At 35.7% G+C, this 25,033-nt stretch overlaps 1 protein-coding gene across 5 annotated transcripts in view; it reads left to right on the forward strand.

The window, feature by feature from the left end:
* The first annotated feature begins 3,836 nt into the window (after positions 1-3,836).
* The window catches only part of ARFIP1 (ADP-ribosylation factor interacting protein 1), a 40,316-nt gene continuing 19,119 nt past the window's right edge, over positions 3,837-25,033 (forward strand). The window contains exons 1-5 of one of the 5 annotated variants that reach the window (XM_010281458.1): positions 3,837-3,919; positions 8,616-8,717; positions 17,976-18,090; positions 20,808-20,903; positions 22,378-22,487. In XM_010281458.1, the coding sequence (XP_010279760.1) occupies positions 3,842-3,919; positions 8,616-8,717; positions 17,976-18,090; positions 20,808-20,903; positions 22,378-22,487 (501 nt within the window). In that variant the 5' untranslated portion in view covers positions 3,837-3,841. Of the gene's footprint in view, positions 3,920-8,615; positions 8,718-17,975; positions 18,091-20,807; positions 20,904-22,377; positions 22,488-25,033 lie in introns of those variants that run through there. The other 4 variants (XM_010281459.1, XM_010281460.1, XM_010281461.1 and 1 more) reach the window with 4 other exon arrangements.

Genomic DNA, 25,033 nt, shown 5'->3' on the forward strand with positions numbered 1-25,033 from the left:
TTGCTTATAGTACATCTCTGATCTATCGTTTTTAACTGAACCACCCTCATAGCCTTTCATCTTTTATTCCCTGCACTGGATGTAGTTTAGTGTCTTAACGTGTGCTTTTTATGTGTGGTGGAAGTGGTAACGAGGAGTTGGCACTTGCAGCCAGTGGCTTTGTTATCCAAGTGTTGATTCTCTAGGAAAGATAGCAGAAGAGTTCTTTTGCAGGGCTGGAGAAGGATGTCATTTGATGAGTGCGACTCCAAAACTAAACAGCTGTCTGAATCATATATATGTTTCTACAGATACACAGTTAAAATGTAAGGAATAAGAAATATAGAAGAACATTGGATTGGAAAAATTGGAAGCTGAGGCAATATCTTCATCAGCTGCTTCTTTCTGTTTTGATAAAAATTGAAGCCATAATGGGAGCCCATGCTTTAGCTAATCGGGAGATGAGCAGAGTGTTAAAGCACTTAGGGGCAGGTTGAGTGACCTAGAGCAGGGAGTACAGAAGTTAGTGGCAGCCCTGTCCTCCAGCCCTTATCTCCATCATGTCTTGAAACTTTCAAGCGTAATTAGATCTTGCAAGAGGAGCAGCCAGGGAATTCAAGAGCATAAAGAGGAAACTGGTTTGATTGCAGCAGAAAGTGTTTAATACAGTTCTTTAAATTCTTTTTAAAAAGCAATTGATCTTGACAAGAATTAGTGTTCTTAGAAATTGAAATTAAGAAAATATGCCTTAAATCATTATTTTCCACCAGCACTTGCATTTTCTGCAGTGTTACAGAAACTTCTATTGTTTATCTACATAGTGGAGTAATAAGACAACAATAAAAGTGTGTAAATAAACTTTATTTGGACAGAAGATCTCTTGCTTTTACCTTATTGGCAATTAAGAGAAAAACTTAAGTGAAGGAGCCAGTGCATCTTGCTTAGAAAAGCAGATGTAATTGTTGAGAATCGCATGGTTCTTGTTTCTGAGACCGTAAGTAAGTCATTTACCTAAGTAATGTAACTATGTTAAGAATAAACCCCCTTATTCAAAGTGAATTTATTGTTGATGACGTTTAATTCATTTTTGCATGAATAAACAAATATGAATTTGCCTTTTTTATGAAAGGTCTTATAACCACTTATAAAAATGGTCTTATAACCACTAATTATAACTGGTTAAATGTTTCTGAAGCTCTCCTAAAGAAAGCTTAGTATGTTGTTTATAAGTCTTTGCTTTGCTTTTTACTTTGCCAGTTGAAAAAAACACATATAAACCCCCAGGACTTAAAAATGGTAAGCAGAACTTAAAATGACTGAGGTTGTAACCTGATACACATTTAAGGTGGCTTTGCCTTGCGGGGAAGATTCTCAGTCTATTTCGTCTCCTCTGTTCTACTCTGGTACAGTATTTGTGTGAAAATGTGTTTGTGTGATGTGTTCAAAAAACGTGTGGATGTGGCGCTTCAGGACAGGGTTTAGGGGACATGGTGGCGCTGGATTAATGGTTGGACTTGATGATCTTGAAGGTCCTTTCCGACCTAGTGATTCTGTGAATTTGCAGAATTGGTCTGTGGGGAAAAAAAATCCAGAGGGGCAGGAGTGATGAATGCAGGGTTTTGGTCTTGAATTCATGTCAGAATATGGATCAGGCATGTTTTTTTCCAAGTAGAACATCTCTGAGTTGTTGTAATTACAGCTGATGGTAATGAATGTCCTGGTACAACTAACAGTTGTCTACCTACCTAGCATGCTCTAATGTTGTGGCTGCTTTAGTGAAAAAATAATTGATAATGTAGAATTCATATGGTTATGAAAGATTAGCAAAGTCTTATAAAGAATGACCCTTTCTCTGACACCTAGAGAGAAGACATGCAAGAGAAAATCAGGACCTACTGAGATATGAGGATCTATATGCATTTCTGTAATGGAACATTAAGTATGATTAATACGTGTATGTAGATGCCAAACTTGCCACATTTTCACATTAATATCTTAACTTCTGAGTCTTCATAAACATGTAGAAAGTTTTCATCCTTACACCCAATATTTGATGTTTACATCCCTTTTTTTGCTATAGAAGCCGTCATCAGGGAATTCTGTAAACTAAAATGTACAGTTAAACTTTTTACAAAAGCCACCTTTAATCTACAGTTTTCCCCTTCTCATGTCTTAAAGTTGGTCATTGTGATCCTGCCGAGCTGTGTTGAAAGTGTTGATACTGCTTGCAGAAAAAGAATACTATAAAAAAATTGGGGGGGGGGGGGGTTGTAACACAAACTGAATTAATTTGGATTTAAAAAAATGAATAATTATTTGTCTTTATGCATTGTCATCTACATGGGTTTTGCGAGATGGTTCATGCCTCTAGATTAGGTTATTAAGAGAAAATATTTTTGCTGCTTATAGCATTTAATAGTCTTACACAGCATTAGCACGGTATATAAGTTTGCATGTGAGGTGCAAACATAGCTCCAAGATCACTAATGTGGTAAAACTGAGGTACAGATTGTCTTGACCAAGACTGCACTACAAGATGAATTTATCTTCTTGTCTAACCAGCAGAGCAAAGAAATCGTACTTATCTAGTCCATAATTGAAAATTTTTAACTACTCAGAAATGACCTGTTAAGCATGGAGATTATTTTCAACCACAAGCAGAGTTTGGACAGGACTGTGTAGGAAAACAGCACCTCTGCTGTATGGTCTTTCATACTGCTGTAAGGTCTCTCATATTCAAAAGAATTATAGAAAATTAAGAAAGATGTGTAAAGCAGTTATGCTTAATTACTTTGAAAGGAACTTTGTATTGGTCGGAGAAAAATCCAACTTCATCAGTGACAGCCCTGAATGAATTGTTTTTCTGGAGAAAATCTTTTACTTTAAGTGTTTGGTTTTCCAAAGTAAAGTAATAGGTTATCCAGTGTAATATGATCTAGATAATCTAGATGGTTCAGTTTCTTAGCCTTTGTGTCCTTATTTTATTTCCCTTGTCATGTGAGCTGCTTACCTTATTAATTATTTGCTTTAAAAAAATACATGCCTTATAGCTTGGGAAATTGAAATACAATATAAATAGTGATCTCTTCATAATTTTTCTTAGTCATGTATGTGGCTGAACACATATAAAATGGTGCAAGACTTAATGAACTGAAGTCATGTGTAAGTATGCTCAATACTGACAGACTTTAATTTTTAATGAATGGTTGTCTACTCTGAAACAGCTGAGTGAATTGCAGTGTCACCTGCAGTTATCAGGTACTTGAAATCAAATTTAGATACTTTTCTTATTTAAGCTATGTTAGGTATGTAACTTCTTTCATGATCGCTCTACTCAGAGTTGATTTCTTGTGTGTGTGCTCAGTGTTATTGACTTTCTGTGCCTCTATAGGTGAGATTTTTGAGGATAAAATGAAAGAGATTCTGTTTTTAGTTGGGCATAACAGACTGAACAGTTTAGTAGGTTCCAGTGTCTTAGCATCAACATAAACTTGCAATGTTTGGATAAGTCTCATGTCTTAACAAAATTGTCATCTTTGCAATAGTAGGATGCAGTCAGTGTATTGTTGCAGGTGACAGTAAATATCAGCTGAAGAACCTTGTTTGACTTGCTGGGTTTTATGTTGTGAGCTTAGCTGTCTGTATGGGGAAGGTTGCTTTGGCAATGGGAGCTTATGCTAAGCTATATTCCTAGTATTGGTTAGATTTTGGAGAGCTAAAGACCTGGTCATCATCAAAAGAGGAAGGTTTCTCTTTGCTGTAGCAGAACTTGTAAAAGAAAGGTTTTCTGAAATCCTGCTTTGGTTTCTGTAAGGTCCTTTGACATGAATTAATGCATGCCAAACCTATTTTATTTTCAGGTATGTCAGAACACAGCAGTGAATCCACAACACTTGATGAATCTCATCCAGCTGCAGAAGAGGTCCAGTCTGACTCTGAGGTGATTGGGTGATAGTTATATTAGAGTAAAAATCAACCAATCCCAGCAACAGTTTCAGACTGCCAAAAATTCTCATATACAGAGCACAGTGAAGTTAATATGGGGATATGAGTTCATGCACATTATCTTGAATGGGTGGGTTTGGTTTTGAGACACTGTTAAGAACAATCGAGTTAATTCATAACAAAGGAATACTTCAACCAGTAGTCTTTTGCTGTGCTGCGGTATTTGTTTTGTAAGCTGAATAGACTTAGGCAGGGTAGAGTCTGAAATGTGCAAGTGCTGCAGAAAGAAACGGTTGGTACTTAAAAGGCAGCAGTCTTTGTGTAACATCACTGTAACCAGACATTCTATCTGCTGCAGGAGTGGTGAATCTTTTTTGCCTGGGAGCAGATATAGCTTGCACCTTCATTGTGAAGTCTGTGCCTTTTTGAAGTAATGAATAAATTCCTAAGGTTGTCATAATACTTAGCTAATCAGATGTGTTTGTGAGGCTGTTTCAGAAAGGTGAAGAGTAAATGTTTCCCTGGCTGCTCTAGAGTGAGAATGAAAAAAGATGATGCTGACTTTATGACTGTTAGAGTTTCAGTACCAGTGGATTGTTTTTAAACTTTTTATAAAAACTTAATAGTGATTCCATAGATACTTAGTACATCTCTAAATCTGATATTTCCAAACAGAGATGTGCTAAGAAAAAAATTACTGAAGGATTAATATATTTTTCTAAATATCCAGCTCAAACTTAATGATTTTCCATAGTGCATATTTCATTCATGCCTCATACATCAATGTGCTTTTAGGAACTTTGTTTACTTTAGTCTTCCTACATATGATAAATTTTCTTCTGAGGATGCAGTTTCATTATATACTTAGTTTAAACCAGCTGTGGGCTGCACTTGCCAAAGGGACACTTCATTCGGCAATCATACTCACTGTTTTAACAGAAATATGGTTGTGATTTGGTAGTTCAGTTTTCTCTCAGATCAGTAAGCTTACCAAGATTGTGTGAGGTTGCAGAAACATGCATCCAGAGGTGAAGAGGAATGGCCACTGGTTTTGGCAGTAGTCTACAGTTAAAGTATTTTGAGATATTGCATTGCTGAAGTTAGCTGGTGCTGTGTCTGGGAGCAGTCCTTCATTCTTAGTAGTGTTTTATTGTGTTATTACACCCTCTGTTTTGAAGGTATAGGTGTTGGAGCTGTGCAATGAACTGTTTTGGAGAATCAATTTGAGTGGAAAAATTACCCATCCCCTTTTTGGGCATAGGTCACCTTCTTTTAAACTGCGGTGTTTCCACAATCTTGTTTGCTGTACAAATACATTGTTCTGGCCCAGGGAAGAGGTGTGAGAATGGGAAAAGTTGATGGGGGAAGAATTAGGGTTAAGGGGGAAAGGGGGGAGGGCAAGGACTTGTTCTTGGTAGCAGTGCTAGCTCAGGCTGTTGACTAAAATGCAGGTGGTGATTTCTTGTTAGGGCTGAGCCAAATTAGCAGTTTATCCCACTTCCCTTTTTCAGACGCTCACATATCTTTGGTGCTTGTCTGACCTCATTGCAAACTGATTCAACTCACTGAAACTGTGGAAAATTAATCCAGAGAAACAGCCTATTGTCAGGCAAGTGAGTTGAGTGTTTACTGTGTAGTCAGGGGAATGGCAGACGTGTTGTGGTTGGGAGATCGGGCACGAGTGGCTCACTGTAGGGACTGGAGAAGGGGAGTAGTGAAACATCCATCCACCTTTCAGCAATGGAAAATGACGTTTTACTTCAGACATAGCATGAAACTGAAGTTAGCAAGTAATTTTTTGCTTTCTCTGAAGTTGTTGCATAGGTTTGCCTCAAATAGCAACACCTAAAAAACCTGTAAATTGCTTCTGGGCGTTTTTAGATTTCATAAGTTGTCCAGAGAAGCTGATGACTTTGTTTTTTAATATATGTATTTATTAAAGACATGTATGCATATGCGTGAGTGTGTATAACTCTGAATAAATGCATAGACATATATCAATGTACAATATTAGCAAAATACTTTGAGATTCTTGCTGAAAAGCATCCAAGCCAGGTGTTTGTTTTGCCTTTAATTAAATTTGGAGATGCAGTTTTGTTTGTGATCCCTGCCAAACAAAGTGTATCCCCTGACGGTACAGGACTTCCCCTTGACATTGTGTTTTCTGACAATTTGCAGAAAGAAGAACAAAAATAGTGATGTTAGCCTATGCTAATGTTTCAGTATTGTGCAGGTAGCTGTGACAGGCCAAGCATATTGAAAAATAGCTCACTTTACTGTGTCAAGTAGAAGCATAGTTCCTAGCAGTCCCGGAGTTTGAGCAGATGTGAGATTTAGAGCAAGCTTAAGAAGCTTGAGTTATTGGACAGATTTCCTAAATTAAAGTCTAGTATGGCAGGTAACTACAACATTTGGTCTAATGGTGTTGTATAGCAACAACCTGTGAAGAGCAGGGAGTTGGACCCAACAATCCTTTTGGGTCTCTTCCAACTCAAGATACTGTATATGCTATGAAATGAAACAAATTACTGTTTTAAAAGTACTTATTAACTAAACATAGACCTTTTGGTGTGCTTCAATATTTTCATTTACTTAAGGGCTATGAGTTTTGAGTTTGTTCTTTTGCATGAAGAATGACCCCAAAACCAAAGCTGTTTTGTGTTCTAGTTGTGGGTGAAGATTGGATTATATGGAGAATTCGGTGTGCTAGGCCAATGTGAATACATGGCATGCGAGCTATTCTTTCCCAGTGCTGAAAGAAGGTACTTACCCCATCAGTCCATCTCATTTAGGATCCAGTAAGTTAGTGTTACGAAGTCACTTTTTCTTGAATTTATAGCACACTGACTTTTTCTTAAATGATTTGAAATCTGTTTCTAGAATTTTTTCAAAAGCTGTGCCTAAATATTTAGCATCTCATTTTAGAGAAGTGTTTCGTAAAGCACTATTCTTTTTTGAAAGAATAGCTTTCAATTCAGTTTGTAGATGAAGTCTTGATCCTCAAAAGGGGAAAATGTATTGCCTCAGATGGTATTTTATGGATATGCATCCATGGATTGTGGTTCATATGTATGGTTCTTAGAGTGGTTTGGCATTGGCCTTTTTCTTTCTCTTCTTTGTGTGAGTAAAAGACAGCATTTACTCAGAATTTGGTGGACTTCAGCCTCCTTGCCTTTTTTGTGTGATTGTGATGGTGTTTTTATGCTCCCAATTGAAGAAGCTTATTACACTTTCAGAAATGTAAATCAGATTTGGTAGATACCAAACAAAGTTTGAGTAGTGAGCTCTGCTTCAGAAGACCATCAGAGGTGAAGTCTCAGTAATTTACAGTCTTTGAAAGAAGTTATGGTCACATAGCTTTGAAAGCAATCTGGAGTTCGAGGAGCAGAGGAGTGTGTTTAGTTGAGCCCACCGACAGTGGCTAGTTAGAAAAAAAGCTTGGGAGGCCTCAAAGCTTACATTAGTAAGCTTGATTTCCTCAGTAAATGAAGTGGTAATAGGTAAAAGTGGGGGAAATATTAGGAATGGGGTATGACAGAAGATGCTGCCAATTAAGAATGATGTAGGCAATCCTGAGTAAGTAGCAGTAAAATCTTCGTGTTACACGGATATCCTGTATAAGCCTCACACGTGGTTTGAGAAGCTGCTGGTACTTCAGCCTGAGCCTCTTCCTGACTCTGACTGAAAAGGGCTGGTTCAGTTTGATTTAGGAGCTTTAAGGGAAGAAAGCAGCTATTCTCAAGTGCCTGTTGGTGGTGTACCATGTCTGGCACAGGTACATGGGCTGGTTTGAAGGCTTCAGACTAGTTTTATGTAAGTAATTGAACAAACATGGCTTCGGTTGTGTGTTAATTTTTCTACTGTTTAAGCTTTAGTTGACAAAGAAGCTGTCTTGCGGAGTTAGGGGTAGCTTTTTGAGAGGGCTGAAATTTTCAGTTTCTCTTAGTTTTGGAGAGTGTTAGGGTGCTATTCCCTCTTGACGTGTTTGTAAATGGTGTGCATTTCTTCTGGGAACATCTCTGAGGTTATACCGTAGGTTGTTCTTGAAAGCAGTGGTTTCACAGCTGCTGTTACTGTTCATAACGCACTGCATTTTGAAACTACCTTTGATTCTTGAATTGCATTGGTGCTTTTCAGTTCTTGTTTCTGCATTTCACTTTAGATTTACTGCTGTTGACTGAATGAGACTTGCATACCAACAGTTTTGTCAGAAGGTGGCACTATATTATGATACAATAAGCAAGTTAGTGTGGAATTGTTACTTTTCTTTTTGTAACACATTATTAAACTCATTGCACTTATCTCATTTTTCTTGTTTATCATTCTTTTTTTTTTTTTAGCCAAGCTCACCTTTTTTATGGTATCGGATACATAAACTACTCTAAGGGTCATGTGTGCATACAAAATATTTGTCTGGCCCCACATAAGGGCCAGTTAATGAGTTAAATCTTAGTGTTTCTTTTCTCTTAGATCTTGAAGCTTTAAATTACTTCTGTCTGAGCTATGCTAGCATATTAATGTGATTTGGGTATGTGATTAAGTGAATGTATACAGACCTAGTATATCTGAATATTACCAATAGGAGTTTGAAATAAAATTAACTTTATGAAACCTATACATCAAATATTTTCACATAGATCACTCATTGGAAATTTAAGACAAAGGCTAACCTGTTTCTTGTTATACTATAGGAAGGTGCAATGGCTCAAGAGTCTCCCAAAAATTCAGCAGCAGAAATTCCTGTGACTAGCAATGGACAGCTGGAAGATTCTCATGAGCACAGCTTTAACAGGGTAAGAATTTTCTTTGCTGTCTAACAAGATACCATTATTAGAAATCATAAAGTTACAATGCAATGCATAGCAGACTTCACTTGACATAGTTTTCTAGAGCTTTAATGGAAAAACTCCTTTGAAGCTCATAAATTATTGTTGAAGTTGACATAACATAATGTGATTGCACATTGCAATAACCTTTTTTGTATAAAAGGCATGTTAGTAGTGGCAAATATTTCTGAACATGAAATAGTGTAAAGAATTAGGTGCTCTGTAATGCACTATCAAGTGTATATGCTTCTACATTATTATCTCTGATTCTTGAGGATACTGATTTTTAATCCAACAGTTTTATTTATAAAACGGGACAACAAGCATTTTTAAAATGTGAGACTTAACAGGTCCTGTGAATTCAGGCTACCAAATCCTACATTTTTTTACTAAGAAGTATCAGATTGTTTGAAGCAAGCTACTTCTAAGAGGTGTTAAGTTTGGAGGAAACATGCCTAAAGGTAAAGATAGTCATGTTCTGATTTGAAGTTGTGAACAGGAGAGAAATAACTTTTCTTGTGATGAAACTGAAAAATTACTGCTGTATTGCTGTATGCTATATAGACGAAATGTATCAGAATCCAGAATATGTTGAAGAAAAGTCATACTGCCGTAATCATCTGTACGCAATTTTGAGTTCTTTCCCTGAAGATGGATGTTTTACTACCAGTTGTTCTTGTGTTTGGCTGTCCAGCAGGGGGCGCTACGGTACAGTTTATGGACTGTGGGGTTGTATTTCTCTCTTTATTTTGCTTTTCAGTTGGAAATGTGAAGACTAGTTAATTATCCACACTTTTTTGATATCTGTTGAGACTTAGATTTTAAGGAAATCTCTAAGCTTTAACAGTCCCATGCTGACTTGCAATGCAGGACTAATTCTAAAAGAAATACTGAGCAGAACATCAACATTTTATTCTGTCCTACTAAAATGCTGCTTAGAGGGGAGAACCTTCATAAGTTTAAAAACAAATTACATAAACATCCTGAATATTGGTAAAATAAGTATCTGGCTAATTTTGTCTTCTAGTTTCAGCTTTAAAAGAAAAAACTCCTTCAAAGCTGGTAAATTATAGCTAAAGTTGACTAAAAAAACCTGAAGCAGATACAAAACAGCTCTTGCAATGTACAATATGAAAGATATATTAGTAGTGGCAGATTTTTTTCTGAATGTTAAGTAGTGTAAAGTATTGGGTGCTCTGTAATGCACAATCAAGTGTATACATTTCTAATTATTGACTCCCACCCTTGAGGATACAGATTCTTTAATCCAGCAATTTTATTCATACACCAGGAAAACTAGAATTTAAATATATATTAAAAGTATAGTCTTAAACATTTATTTATTATATTATCATTATAAATAAAATGTTATTTAAAAATGTAAAAATATGTACTAATGTTTGAAAAAACATTAAAAATAAAAGACATCCTGAAAACAACATCTGAGACCATTTGACTGGTTGCAGAGTAGCTGTATAATGAGCATGGCTGTAAAAAAAAAAAAAGTATAAAGCTTCATGAGATGGAAATGCATCCATATTAGAGCTTTTATTAAAAAAGTACTGCACTTTTTACTGGGCATTTTTTCTACTTCAGCTGAATGGGCCATGATTTTTTTTTTTATGAATAGAACTGCAATGAGGGAAAGCTTATGTTTCTTAAGATTTGTCATTCAAGTAAGATCTACCCATAACATAATGTAAAAATTAGGGCGATGTTTAATTAAAGTTAAAACTAAATTTTGATAAAGATGTACCTATGTTTAGGGGGGACAGTGAAAATACACCTTAAATTTGTAATGAATTTGGGTTCACCTGGAAGTAGAGAAAGAGATTTTTAAGCCTGATGACCTTGACGCTGCTGTGACTTAACTGCAAAGTTATTTTTCCTTATGTAAGAATTGCTGCTTCAGTGTAGTGCATCCATTTATTAGTTACAGTAAATGGAACTTGCACTGTTGTTGACTAGGTCAGAGCTCTTGTTCAGTCAAAATATAATCACCATTTTCTATGGAAAGTTGCAATGTTGAGGTAGTTTTTGTATATGGCCACATATAAAAGCTGAAGTAGCTTTTTGCTGGCATGCTGATTATTTTGCTGGTTTGGAGTTAACTACGTTTTGAAACTTCCATGAAAATGGGTTAAACATTTGGTTGAGTTGCAGAAAACATACTGTGCAAGCATAGTTGCATTTTTTTGCTGTAATTATTTTCACAATGCTTATTCAGAGATCAATGAAGATGAAGTACATTTCAAATATTTTTTGAACTGTCTTAAACAAGTTAACACCTGCATGTGTGACCTAAACTCAGAGCATGTGATAACTGGGGCTTCTTATAAACAAAACAAAGAAAACAGACTTCTTGGAATTAGCATCTAGGTCTGTTTACTAATCTGTTAGTTTCAAATTCTAATATTTAGCTTCTATTCATCTTGCTTTGTGTTTGTTATTCCTAATGCTTAATGCTATGCTTTGTCTTTTTTTCTGTGCCAGGTAATTTTTTGTTTTAACCAAAGGCAATATGCATGGCACCAAGAAAATCTCTGTGCCATGTTTTCAGGGGTCTCTTTTCCTATCAAAGTATGGAAATGACAAGCCAAGTACTGATTTTTAGGAGGTCACTTAAGAAGGGAGCAAGAAACCATTACCACCTTCAGTCATACTGTTACCACAGTGCTTGGTTAGAGTATGTGACCACAGTAGAGTTTAGAGCACTCAAACTCCAATATACCCATTTCAATTACACCTTCTTTGGAAGCTAGGGAATGAGGTTATTTTAATTTCTTGTATTCTTATTGTTATGATCAGGAAGCCATTCTTTTAGATGTACAATTCTGATGTAAACAATAAAACATAATTTTTCCTGTATTTCTTATTTGGTCTTCTACAGCTATTTTGTGACAAACCCTTGAGCAGCTCTGATTGTATGTTTTTGACAGACTGAGTAAAGAGGTAGTTGTACAACCTTTTCTTCAGGGTTCTTTAATGACAAAACTAAACTTTCCTCTAGACTCACGTTCTCTTTAGCCTTTCCATCAGACCTCATCTATAAGCTGCCCAGGCATGAGAATGCACATTTCCACCAAATGCTGTATTTGTATGTACTCAAGCATGAGAAGTATTTCATTTTGCAAGGCAATGCAGTGCAAATGTATTTACCTGGAATCCTTCTTTGAAGAAAAATGCTATTATTTGTACCAAACATCAGACAGATTGCCATAATGTCATTTCAGAAGAAAGTATATTAGTTCCAGTCTTGTGGGAATGTGATATAGTACCACTTGATGTGTCTTCTTGGTTCTTGTTTAAGAAAAAGAATCAAAAGCATATTTATAAGGTAACTTAAGTGTCTGCCTAACTGTAAAGTCTCATTCAGAAATATGCAGCTACATTCTAATTCTGTCTTGTTTGTAATAAGAAGAGATGCCTGTGGAATTCTGACAAGTTTTGTCCTGCCCATATGGTGGATGGAAACTTTTTTAAACTAAAAAAACTGTAGGTTCAGTTGTCATTGGGTAAAATGTCTGATGCCCTTTCATTACGAAGAAGCTTGACCCAGTGCTTTTCAGCTTGCCAAGCTCTGTTGGAACTCACTTAAGCTTTAAAAACTTGGTGTGTAGAACTGTTTGCCAGTATTTGGACATTTGTTAGTCTGTCTTAACAAGAGAGGACTTCAGCATTACCTAATCAAGCATGTTTTTCTTACTACTTTGTACAAGAAAACTCAACACAAAAAAAAAAGTCTTGCTGGTTTCTGTTCTTCACTTGTTTATTTCAGTTATCGCTGACTTCTAGAACACAGTTTTCCTCCTATGCTATTATAATTATATGATTAGAATAGTGGTGTCTTAATGTCACAGAGGGGATTGGGAGCTGAGGACTGTAGGAAGGAGTGAGGAAGTGTATTATTCCTAATTCAATAACATGCCGTAAAATGTGAAAGCTGCAGAGGAATAAATTAAACTAATAAAAAAACCTGTTTGGTCTGCCTGTAAAGGTATGCAGGCAGCTGTAAGTTATTTGTTATGTTTAAACTGCTGTACAAAATCTATATGAAGTTCTTATCAGTCTGAGTCTCTGAAATTGTTGTTCCAATTGTTTCCTTTCATAGTCAATATAGACTCTCTTCTCCTGGCTCTTTTTGTACTCTTTTGGGGACAAAACCATTATTAAACATATATATAATACCAGTAATAAACTTAAGGCTGCAAAAGATGAATTAACTTTGTTGTGAGTCTTCAATTTATCTTACTGGAATTGCAAAATAAACTCTGGGATCTGATGACTTTTACTGCATCTGTTCAGTATCTTGTTCTGTAATTTTATTGACAGACTGCACAAATAGATAAGGTCAATTCTTTTTTGTCTTTTGCCTTCTGAAAATGTCAGCCTTGTCATTCATGTTCTATGTGAAACATCTGAGTTAATCTCTTAAGCTTTGCTATGTTGACTGGCATAGTTAGATTTTACCGTGGGCAATTATATTTTAATTAATGTAGACTGATTTAAAATATATTTCTGTGTGTCAATTCTAGAAAACTGTTTGTAGGAGACAAAACAAAAAAGACCAGTCTTTGTTGCCAAGTGGTCTGCTTCATAGTCTTAAAAAGCAGTAGTATGAATGTTAATCATGAGAATAGAAGGGAAACTAATTTAAAACTGGTTTGTAGTATGATATTAAGTAAGTCAAAAGGGATGTAAAAGAAGAAAGTGAGTGAAGAGCAATGTATTGGAGAATAGAAGAAATGTGTCAGTTTTCTGTTTGCCACTTCAGCATACGTTAAAGCCTTCAGCTCTCATCCCGTTTATTTTTATGTTTGAATTTATATTGATGTGAGGATCTAGTGGCTTTCATGGGAAATAGGCGCTGAGTGACATAATAGGGCAAAGAGAAGAACAAAATGCTGAATACGTACAAGGAGCTTCATTTGTACATTAATTAGGGTAAGAAGTTAAAGTTCAGAGCCAGTTATCTTACTGGATAGACATTATGCCGATCTACGTAATATTTTGTTTCATGGTACTTGTAGTCTTTAAAACTTTAAACTGTGAACTTTACAGTAAGACAAGTTGCAAATTTTTCCTGCCGGTAACTTGAGTAGTTTTATTTAAAATTTCATCCATCATTTAAAGAATAAACAAGCATATGATTGTTCCTAGTTCAGTGTAATTTCTACTGTGTGTCTACGACTAAGCGCTAGTCTAGAACATGTCTACAACTAAGCTAGTGTCTACTGAGGTTCTACTACTGAGCTAGTATCTAAGATTCCACTACTAAGGTTCTACTACTGAGGTAGCGTTTCTAGTAAGCTTCTGCTAAGCTAGTTTCTACTAAGCAGATTCTAGCAACCTTCTGCTAAGCTAGCTTCTGCTATGCTAGCTTCGGCTGGTGGAGAAACAATACTGTTCTGGTATCTTTCCCCTCTGCATTTTAGATTATTATGGAGAGCATGGATGGGAAGTATCTTTTTGGAAATAGTTTTGTAATTCAGCCAACGTTCTGACGTTGAACTGAACGTTGAACATGAACATACATTCTGAGCGTCTTTTTTGCTACGTCTACTGTCTCAACAGGATTCATATGTCAAAAATTCATATTGGTTCCTCTAGATGATCTGTATAATAAACTTACAAATATCCCTCTTAGTTGTGTAAAGAAGGCTAACCTTACTAAAATGTTTAGTTATATGGTGGCTTGAACGAATTAAAATGAGATTGAAACAAAGAGTTAGAGTGTTTTAAATGCCCTATACAATATAGGTTTGCACTGTCACGACAAGACCAAATTAAGATAGTGTAGCTGTTTTGTGTACCTGTATATACACCTCATGCTTTTGCTTCTTTGAGCCTTTAGCATGCTAAGTGTCTGAGAACGGGATAGGTAATCCAGGTTGTTGACTTCTTAGGAATCTTCTGAATTGTAGGGTTTTATATCTCTAGATCTGGGTCTCAGTGAAGTTGCAATATTAAAATACTTCTGCTAGATGATAATGGCATAAATATGCCATGGTTTTCAGCCTCATACTATTGAATATTATGAATGAAGCATCTTTTCTCTTTTTCTTTTGTGTTGGTGATCACGTAACAGATTTGTGGTTCTGAAATGTATCAAGAAATTTTGATGAATTCTAAAGACTTTGTTTCCCTTTTACGAAGAAGGGTGGAAATTGCTTATGAGTTTGAAAGCAGATCTTCTGATAATCAACATCTTCCTCTTAGAGCAATACATAGTAAAAATATAATCTCTGGGGAATCTGTCCTCGCTTCCCTGATGTAACAGCAAACCTACATTTGGTGGGAACAAAAAAGAAAGCTATTTACATTGCCTTCTTACCACTGTAAAATCTCCTTAAGTACTGTCACACCTCCTCTTAAATGTGAAGTTTTGTGCATGTCTTTTCTTACTGTAAGGCCGTTTCTAAATTATCCTTCTTTGTAAGTTATTGAAGGGATAATTGCTTTGTCAGAATGATTACAGATTTTTGGTTAGCTTTTTTATCTACACTTCTGGGGAAAAAAACAAAACACAATCAGTTGCAAGAATGACATGTTAAAAATTGTTTATGTGTAGAAATGTGTCTCTACTGAACAGTAACTTGCATGTTTATAAAACAGCAAAATGGTAATGTATTGATGATCACTGACTTTTTGGTGACAACTGTGGTCATGTATAAATCAACAAATGGTAAATCTTTTAAATTCATATGTAAGGATATCTATCTTCAGCAGGGTATGTGTCAACTGGTTAATAGAGGTGTTTAAAAACAGGTTTGAATGCAGTTCTTTGCCTTTTTAGGCAAAAATGCCTGATCTTAGCCTTTTTTTCAATGAAAAAAATATAGATCTCTTCGAAAAAACATGTGTTTGTGTACATATACGTATATATATTTATGTAAAAAAACCCTGGTGTGTATATATGCACAATTGTAGTTCTTAATAAATTTCATGATCCAAATATCAGGTTTTTATTTGAGAAGGATTTGTTGTAATATTCTGACTTATTTAACTCTGTAGTTTGTTCAGCCTATGTTTAGCTTCAAATTAGAATTAAGTTGAATGTACAGAAGTAGTACAATTGCTTAAGTTTATACCTAAACTTTTGTCTTTACAAAGCAGATGTTCTGCATTTTAACCTTAAATACAGATGATTGTTTAGATTCCTATTGCGAACATGCTTAAGCAGGTTAGCTGTCTACATTTCTTTGGCTTCAGATTTAGATGTTTCTGAAAACTGTATGTGCCAAGGTGCCTTCAGGGGAAAAAAACCTGATGCCATGTCCTTTTTGTTAAATCAGTGCATCTTCTCCTCTGCAACCTGGCTATCCTTTTTTAAGTCTCTCTGCTTTTTCAGCTCCTAGTGACTTGCTACATTTTGAGTTAAATGGACTCTGTCTAATAGCTAAGCTAAGTTGAAGCAAAGGCTTTCCAGCATACCACCAACTGCGAGTACTTAAATGGAAGCACCAGTGTTAAGTCAGTTGTGAAGACTGAAAACAGTATGTATCCAATGTTGTGATATGCTTAATTTGTGAGATCAGGTTCTGCATGTGACTACTATTTGTTGTTCATGCCATTTATTTTTCCCCTTTTTTGGTATAGTGGTTCAGATACATATATATATAGCATAATCTATTATTAAACAGCCAGTTCACAGAGTGAAAGTATGGCTATAGGAATTGATTACTCTGATTGCAATAACATCCTGGGTTTTCGATGTCAACACGATTTCTACTCTGCTGGAATTTATGTTTGTAGCTCTTCCTTTTTCCCCTCCTCCCAGGAGTTTGACTTAAGCTACAGACAACTAACTAAATCTGTGGGGATGTTATCCAAAGCCACTTCTTGACAGTCTGAGCCTCTAGGCAGTATCATTCTTATGTACTAGCTTGCTTCTGGTTTGTGGATTGAATGCCTACAGTAATATGTCAAACATGGATCGCATTTTAAAGGTTGTGTTTTCCTTGTAATTAAAAGCATTGTATATATTATAAATAGTTACTACACATGTCCAGGCACTGGCATCTTAAAGCTGTGTTTTTAGGCATCTTAAAGCCATCTTAAAGCCAGTTTTTCTCTGCAAATTTCACTATTGCTCCTCTATACTTTTTCATCTTTTTTGCCTCTATATGGAAGCAGAGGGGTTGCAACAGAGTACTTGACTCCAGAAACTGCCAGCTTTCCAATTTCTTGATGCTTAATTTTTTTAAGTGTATTTTACCTTTTTACTTTCACTAGCAGAGTAGCTTTTCACTCACTTTTTGCTTTTAAGAATTAGTGATTTTAAATAGCTTTGAATACCTGAACTTTTTTAAATGTGCAAAATATATTCCGTAACACCAGAGGCTTAAACTTCAGTCAGATGGCTGGAAATATAGTCCAGGAAACCTTTGGGAGCTGTTTGTAGAGGTGGGTAAGGTAGCAAAAATGGGCAGTAGGATGGTATGTGAATTATAGTGTATGAATTCATAGTTCAGTAATAGGCCTGCATTGGGTTTTTGTGAAGACTTCAGTTGCCTGAAAGTTAATCTACTTACTTAATCTAGCTCTCAAAAGTTAAACGAGGTGATCTCAGACTTGCAAAAGCAAACAGAAGTAAACGACAACTTTGTGCTGTGAGCACTTGTGATGTAGAGGAAGTGCTCAGAAGGAAGCTGTTGAAGTGGTACCTTTCTGGATGCTCCTCCCATGTCAAGTATTAAAGAGATTTCATGTGCTATTTGTAGAAATCAAGGATGCTGTGAATTTTAAAGCTATTTCTTGCTTAGAGTGAATTTTTTTTTTCATCTTTAACACTATGATAGTTGCTTCCACACTTTTGGTTTGTAATGTTTGCTCTTAGTCTTAGATGATTCTGTACCCCTGTCAGTTTTTAACCGGAAACATTATTAAACTAATATAGTTGTTTGGACCAGCTTCAGGCCACATAACGTGATGTTGCAGGCCACGTTTTTGGTAGCTGCTGCTGTAAGGGATGGCATTCTAGTTGTTCATCAACATTAAAACAATTTCTAGAATAAATACACAGGCTGTACTTGCAGTGTTTCTTATTCATCTTTGGTTTAGTTGTGTATCACAGTAGAATGCTGCGACACCAGCCAAGGCATTCCAGGCTAAAGGCAGAATTGCCTGTCTGAGAGCTGTTGAAATTCTAATATAATACTTTTGAGTCACTTCTTAAAAAAAAAAAATAAAATAGCTTTCCATTTTTATTCAAATATTTCCAAGGACTTGAAATGTTCCCTACCAGTTGGACTTGGACTTTCTGAAACCAAAATAACATCTCATGGCTTTGACAGCACCAAAGAGGGAGTCATTGAGGCAGGACCATTTCCAGGTAAAGGTAACTGCTTTTTTTGTCTTTATTTCTCAATTTATAATCTTTAGGCGTTATTTTCATATGGTCAGGAATACAATGTTCTGTAGCTGCTTTGAGCATTTTGGTGCAAGTGTACACATTGAGGTATGCATTAGTGACAACCTGTTTATCTTCTCTGGTGGCTGGGTTGTTAAAATAGACAATATACAGTACACTTCCGTGGCATCTATCAAGGGACTAGTGGAAACTGCTTAGTGATAAATTTGTCTACATTTACAGGAAGAGGAAGTCCTTGAGCACGTTAAAATGGTGTCAGACTGAGGAATTTTACTATTACATTGCATTGAAGTTTTCTTTAAATGTTGCAGGTATTGTTCTGATTTGAAACATAACTGGAGAGTTATTTATTTCTTGATACACAGTTCACTTACCTGGAGTAGATTAATGAGTGGAATTTTTCTTTGTTGCCCCTGAGACTTGTCTCTTCTTTTTTTGCAATATTGTATATAATACTTTAATATATAGTTGTTAGCAGTGATAATGCTTTGAGTCTCTTTTTCCAGGTACTACCTAATGAAAAAGTGTCTGTTCTCATATTTTCTCAACACAGAGTTGTGGTTGTTTATAGCAGCAGGATTTTAGTTAATTAATATTTAGTTCACTATGCAGGTATTAATGTATGTTTTAGAGAATCTAAGCTAGTATGAAACAATGAGAAATAAAAAGTGATGAATAAGCCAGTAATGTCAGTGTTTCCCATCTATCTAAAAACAATAGTGTCACAGTGTATGTGAAAGTGATACTTTAATGAATTATGTAGCTTTGACAATTTCTGAACTTTGAGAGGTTTAAAATGATCTCAAATGAGCAGCTATGAAAATAAGTCTCTCTGTAGTCATAGATTTAATTTACGTTTTGCTTCATTTCCTGTTTGGTAGAATGTTGTGCTTATGAAAATGGTGATTTACATGCTGTACTTATATTACAAAATGAATGCTGTGGTTTCTTTAAGTCTTTGAAATTAGCAAATATCTAGCTAAAAACTGGGCAGATGGCAAACTGCTCATCATTCTTGTCTTTTTATATTCTGTTAGGAGGATAACTGTTGCAGCTGTCAAGTGCAATAGCCTGTAAGGGAAGAAGTATCGAAGATGTGTTTTAAGCTACACTAATATGTTTGAAATCCAAATGTTCTGTACTAAGCTATGTACACAAATTATGAGCTTTGGACGTGTAATTTTTAACACTTTAGATATCACGGTTTTCCTGTAAGGATATTTTCTTCAGATTTTTCGTAATGTTCTAACCAAGTCAGAGAATGAAGTGGTAGAAACTAAGGCTTCTTATGAAACTATGGACAAAAGTAGAATGATTGCCTTATTTCTAAAAATTCTATTTTCTGTTTGAGTGCCTTTATTAGCGCTTCATTTCTGAATGCAAAGTAGACAATGCTGGAGGGGAAGGGTTTTTAGGATTTGGGGGATGTTGAATGATGAAGCATGCGTAAGGCTGCATTAATACTCTGTCAAATGATAAGGATTTTTTTTAACTGCTTGTCTTAGCTCGCTTGAAGTGATTCAGTCTTTAGGCCTTTAGCAGACTTTTATGCCTGGATGAATCCAGTTGCAGCTCTTATGCAATGTATCGTTACGGAAGGACGCAGCAAGTGAGCTGTCTTTCAATCTCATCATCTCTGTGCCATTGTATCCAAATAATAGGATTAATTGTACCCCATGTTAGTAGTGCTCTATAGTATGTTTAAAAGGCAAGAGCTGATTGTTGGTTCAGTTACTTTGAGTGATATTTTTGGTGTTACTGATAACTAAATTTTGTTGAAACTGCTAAAGGTTAGGTTTTATTTCCTTTTCTTCCAGCACACTGTCAGCCCTGATGTATCTCAGAATTTCTTGGCAAAATCAATGTGTCCCCACCTGCCTTATGATTACTCATCACTACAGAGAAAAAGCTAATTTTTTTGTTTTTTTAAATCCTGAAAACTTCGTAAGAATGACACTTCACATCCATGTGATGTGAAAGTTGCAAAGTTCTGAAAAGCGTAATCCTAAAACAGTTTAGAGAACACACACGGTGCAGGTCATTTACAGTTGGCTTTTTTTTTTACGAGAACAAGCATGTGGCTGTAAAAAGCTTTCTTTTGGGAAAGAGATTACACACCTTAACAGCTAATGGCTCATATGATCTTTAGGAGAGCTTATTAGTGTGTGTTTACACAGATTTAGGAGCAGATGTTAATCAAGTGTATCTGAAATTGGCACAGATTTCAGAGCTTACTTCACCCCTTAATGCTGTGAGTGCCATTCAATGACAGTGCAGAGTGAAATCTGCCTAGACCTTAAAAAGGAGGTTTCAGCTGCGGAAGCCATAAATAACAATCTTTCATGGAATTTTCTGTTGATAGTATATACTTTACAGATTAAGCTGTCAGTTGTATTTTGATTTTTTAAAAAAAAAACCCAAAACACAACAAAACAAAAAGGTTTGGCATCATGACCTAGAGAAAGATTAAATCATGAAAACTTGGAGTAGCTCACATGAACAGCTGCAACTCTTAAAAAGCATTTTCATCAAATTCCAGCAACTTTTCCATGAATGCTTCTATTTAGTGTGCTGCTGAAGCACATGTTTCTTGGTTTTGAAAAAAATCCTATGTGTGTAAGAGTGCACATTGCCTTCTGAGGTAAGATGATGGATTTTCATGGTTAAATATGTCCCCTTTTCAGGTTCCTCAGCATCACCCAAATCATCTGTTATATCTCCTAGCAGTGCAGCAGCTAGCAGACTGGCTGGACAAGGTTGTGATTTAATTATTCCCACAGGTATCATAGCACTGAATGGATAACGCCCTTGTCTCTGCTGACACTGTACTAACTCTTCCATGTCTATAATAATTTGATTTACTGTTATTTGGAAATATAACTTCTGGGGTTTTTTGGTAGTTCTCATTTCTGGCTTTTAACAGTTTACAAAGTAACATCTGCTTTCCTTTCTGTATGCTGCTTTTTGCTCTATAATTTTTTTTTTTTTAAATTACCAAATATTAATAATAACAAACAGTAGATAAAATGGGAGTAACCAAAATCTCTTATTTAGGTTAAAGCTAAAACATTTGGTGATTTTTGCCAAAATGATCACATATTCCAGTAGAACAGAGTATGAGGTGGCCATGAGGAATTCAAAACACCCAACTAGGCTTTGCCACTTGACTCATTTTGTGCCTATGGGCAAATTACTTAACATCTTTGTCTGTTTCCTCCTATATAAAAGGAGAAAACCTATTCAGTTACCTCATTAGGGTGTTGAGAGGATTAATTACTTAATGTTTGCACAGCATTTTGAAGACGTAAAGAACATAGTAGAGCTTGATGCTAAAGGAGTATCTTGAGGCATCTGTATAGACTTTTTTCCAAACTCTTATTTACATAAATAACCTGGCAAGGCTAAAGTGACTGCAAGTAGCAGTAGGGATTAGAGACAGGAGTAGTCAAAATTGTACATGCGTAAATAAGAATGTTGCTTAAAAAGTTAGTGCTTTGCAGTTCTTACTATTTAGGACACTAGGAAGTATTTTTGCAAAATTAAAACTTAGAATCCACGTGATAGCCCATACTAGCTTGAAAATGCTAAGTATTGGCAACTAATGTGTCGTGATTGGCCCTAGATACCTTAATTTGTGGCTTTCAATCTTTTCTTTGTTGCTAGTTTTATACTGGCGGTTTGTAAAATTAATTATTCCTAATACAATGAGCTAATAAAGCTAAAATAAATAGGTTAAATATTGGCTGAACACATCTTCTGGAAAGGATGACGTTCATTGGAAAAGATAAAAAAAAGATTAAAAAAAAGTTCTGAAACTTGCTGGTTGTACTGTGTGACAACAGTTTTTACACGCCGATAATTTTCAGTTAATGATCTGCAGGTTGTAAACAGACTTTTAGGTCGGCTACATCCAAGAAGGTGTTCAACTGTTGGAATTTTAAAACACAGATTAAGTAATAAACATGTCTCAAAAGCTGTTTTAAGGTCGGTTAGTAAAACTCCATGCATGCAGGTAAGCTTTATTCAGTCTATTACTACATGAAATACTGAGATACATACATGCTTTCTATCAGTTTTAAAATAATTCTTTCTTTCTGGAATTGATTTTGAAAATCTGCATATCTGTCTCAAGTTCTTAATGTCACCTTGCCCTGCTTTTGCATGTGCAATTGCACAAATCTTCCATACCCACTATTAATGCCTTAAAACAAAAAAAACCCAAGGCATTGAAGATTTGCTTTGCGTCTGACATAGGGGGCAGAGCTCAGCAGAAGAGTGGACCTGTTGTGTTAGCAGATGAAGTAAAGAATCCAGCAATGGAGAAATTGGAATTGGTGAGAAAGTGGAGCCTAAACACTTACAAGGTATGCAGACATGTATTTGTGTGTGTGTATGTATGTATTCTAGAAATGAGTTTGCTACTGGATCTGACAAGCTTTCAAAGTATCGCACTGCTGTTTGAAAGTGGTCTGCTATTGCAGTGAGCATAAGCATTATTCTTGTATGGTGCTTCTTTGTGATCAGTTGGGATTTGATGAAATTAAAATAATAACAAAAAAATAAAGAAAAGGTGCTTAAAGCATACCAGTTTGCCAGAAGTGACTCTTACTAAAAAGCCATAAGGTAAGGAACAATTGCGAGGGAATATATTACTATCAGGAGTTTTAAACAAAAAACAGTTTTGAAAAATAGCTTTTTGTTATGCCTGCAACTTAAATGACAGAGGCGTGGGTTGTGCATCAGTGGGATCCACATCAAACCATGAAGAAATTAAGACTCTGTGGAAAAAAACTTCCTTTATAACACACGGGTCTGAATTCCTCCAGTGTTCTTAAGTCCAGATAAGGACTTCCTCCCCAGTGAGAATGCAAAGCAAGGATGGAGACTATTCTACCCACTAGTAAATGCTTATGCTGTTCTTTCTATTAGAATTGGAAGTTTGCATCTTTAAAAGCCATTTAATTAGTCATTAAAGAATTTCTACTTTTCTTGTAATCTAAATTTTGTAGCAACTGCAGAAGTCTGCCAACTACTCCTGGAGTGTGCTGTGGTCCAATCAGAATACATGCTATTCAGCCAAAGCTGTTCTTTAAAATTCTCTGTCTGAGAAACATTGACTCTTGAGATTAAATCTGCTATACCACAACTGAATAGGAGAGGACTTGACCTTATTCTGTCTTTTTGATGCCTTGATTTAGAGGACCTCCCCCCCAAAAAAACACATCTTAGTTGCAGAATGATTGCAAACCTATTTATGTAAAGTAATAGCCAGAGGACTAGTGAAAAATGCTGGGAAAAATGGTCTCGGATCCTTGTTTAGAACATTATTTCTTTGGCAGTAGTCTTTACAAAGTCTGTATTTTTAGATTTCTTTCTTGGCTTAAAACTCCTCCTCCCTGAAATGTGGAATCCCACCAGTTATGACATAGCAAACAAAGACTAGCACTTTCAGAAAACTAAATGGATCTGCTTTCTTGAAATCTATAAGCTTGAAGTTGTTCCCCAAATAGGTCAGTTATGATCTTTCTAGAGTCACATACTGACTTTTTGTACAGCTTTTTTTGAAGAACAGGATTGTTCAGAGAGCCTATGAATTCATTCTGAGTTGAGGGAGCATTATGCAAATGTCCTTGGGGATGCCATACATTTGAAAACACTTTGTATATAGGCTACATACAAAAAGCATATTTGATTAAGGACAGTATTTCAGTTTGTGGACATACTGGCTTTTTTTGGTTCCCTTAGGAAGGTTGTGGGAAGAAGCCTCCTCATCTCGTAATAGCTAACTGATCATAGGTTAGAAGATGCAGAACTAAATGGTTCTGTATTTAGTTCTGGGGAAGGACTAAATGGTTAGTGGAGGGAAGCCCACAGTTGAGCTAAAAGCCATGCTATTCAGACATTAATCTGCAAGTGGAGTCAGTGGTGAAACTTCCTGTTAGGAAGTTCTTTAGGGATCTGACATGAATAGTTCCTTTGTCACTGTGTCTGTATCAGGAGTTGTGAAATCCAAATTACTGGATATGTTCAAAAGTAGCCATCTGAAGAAATTAAGTATGCCTTCGTATATTTTAAGTACCTTGCTTTTTGTCCTGTGTGCATTTCTGTGAATGAAAGGCAATTGCTTTTGTTATCTCCTACTTTTATTTCTGTTTTAAGAAACTGTTTCCAACTGAAAATCACAGGAGGTTAAAGCTGTTTTTCTGTCTAGCCTAACCATTAATTTTTGTAGACTGTATTTAACTTTTTCCAGTAACTTAACTTCATAAGATTATTCTGTTGCCTTTGCAACTACTGTCCCTCCTTGATCTCTCCAGTCTTATGCTCCCTAGTAATCATGAGTTAATTATTAATGAAAAGAAGTTGCTCTTCTTTCCATAATCTAGTGGCAAGAGCTTTTTAAGAAGAAAAAGCTCTAAAGTAAAAGAGCTTTACAAGTTCTTTTTCCTTCCCCTGCCTCCCCCTTTGGATGAGAGAGGCATTTTCAGTTTAGGAGGAAGACATAGGCACAAGAAAGTTTTGAATCCTCTTGACTTTGAGCAGTTCTAATAAAAAGCTTATCTTTTTGTTTTTCATACAACTTCTCAGACTTTGAGGGGAAAAAAGCAATATTCCTGTTTTACAAGCCTCTCTTTAATACTGGGCTAATAATGGAACTTTTATTTCTGAGCCATGTCCACTAATGTGTCTGTTCATCTATTAACATACACAGTTTAAAATAGATTTCTCTTAAATGTATTTTTGGTGGTTTTTTTCTTTGAGAGAGTTGTTTTTCTTAAACTTTGCATTGTGTGACTTCTTTTTGAGGGGTGTGGTCTTATTCAGGACAGTGTTCTTTATAGATAGTCTTTTAGAACAAAGGAAAATGGAGTTAATATGTAGCATTTTCACTGCTAGTGAGAATATGCAG

The sequence above is a fragment of the Phaethon lepturus genome, unplaced genomic scaffold (assembly GCF_000687285.1).
Source record: "Phaethon lepturus isolate BGI_N335 unplaced genomic scaffold, ASM68728v1 scaffold11242, whole genome shotgun sequence".
In the NCBI taxonomy this organism is placed as follows: Eukaryota; Metazoa; Chordata; class Aves; order Phaethontiformes; family Phaethontidae; genus Phaethon; species Phaethon lepturus.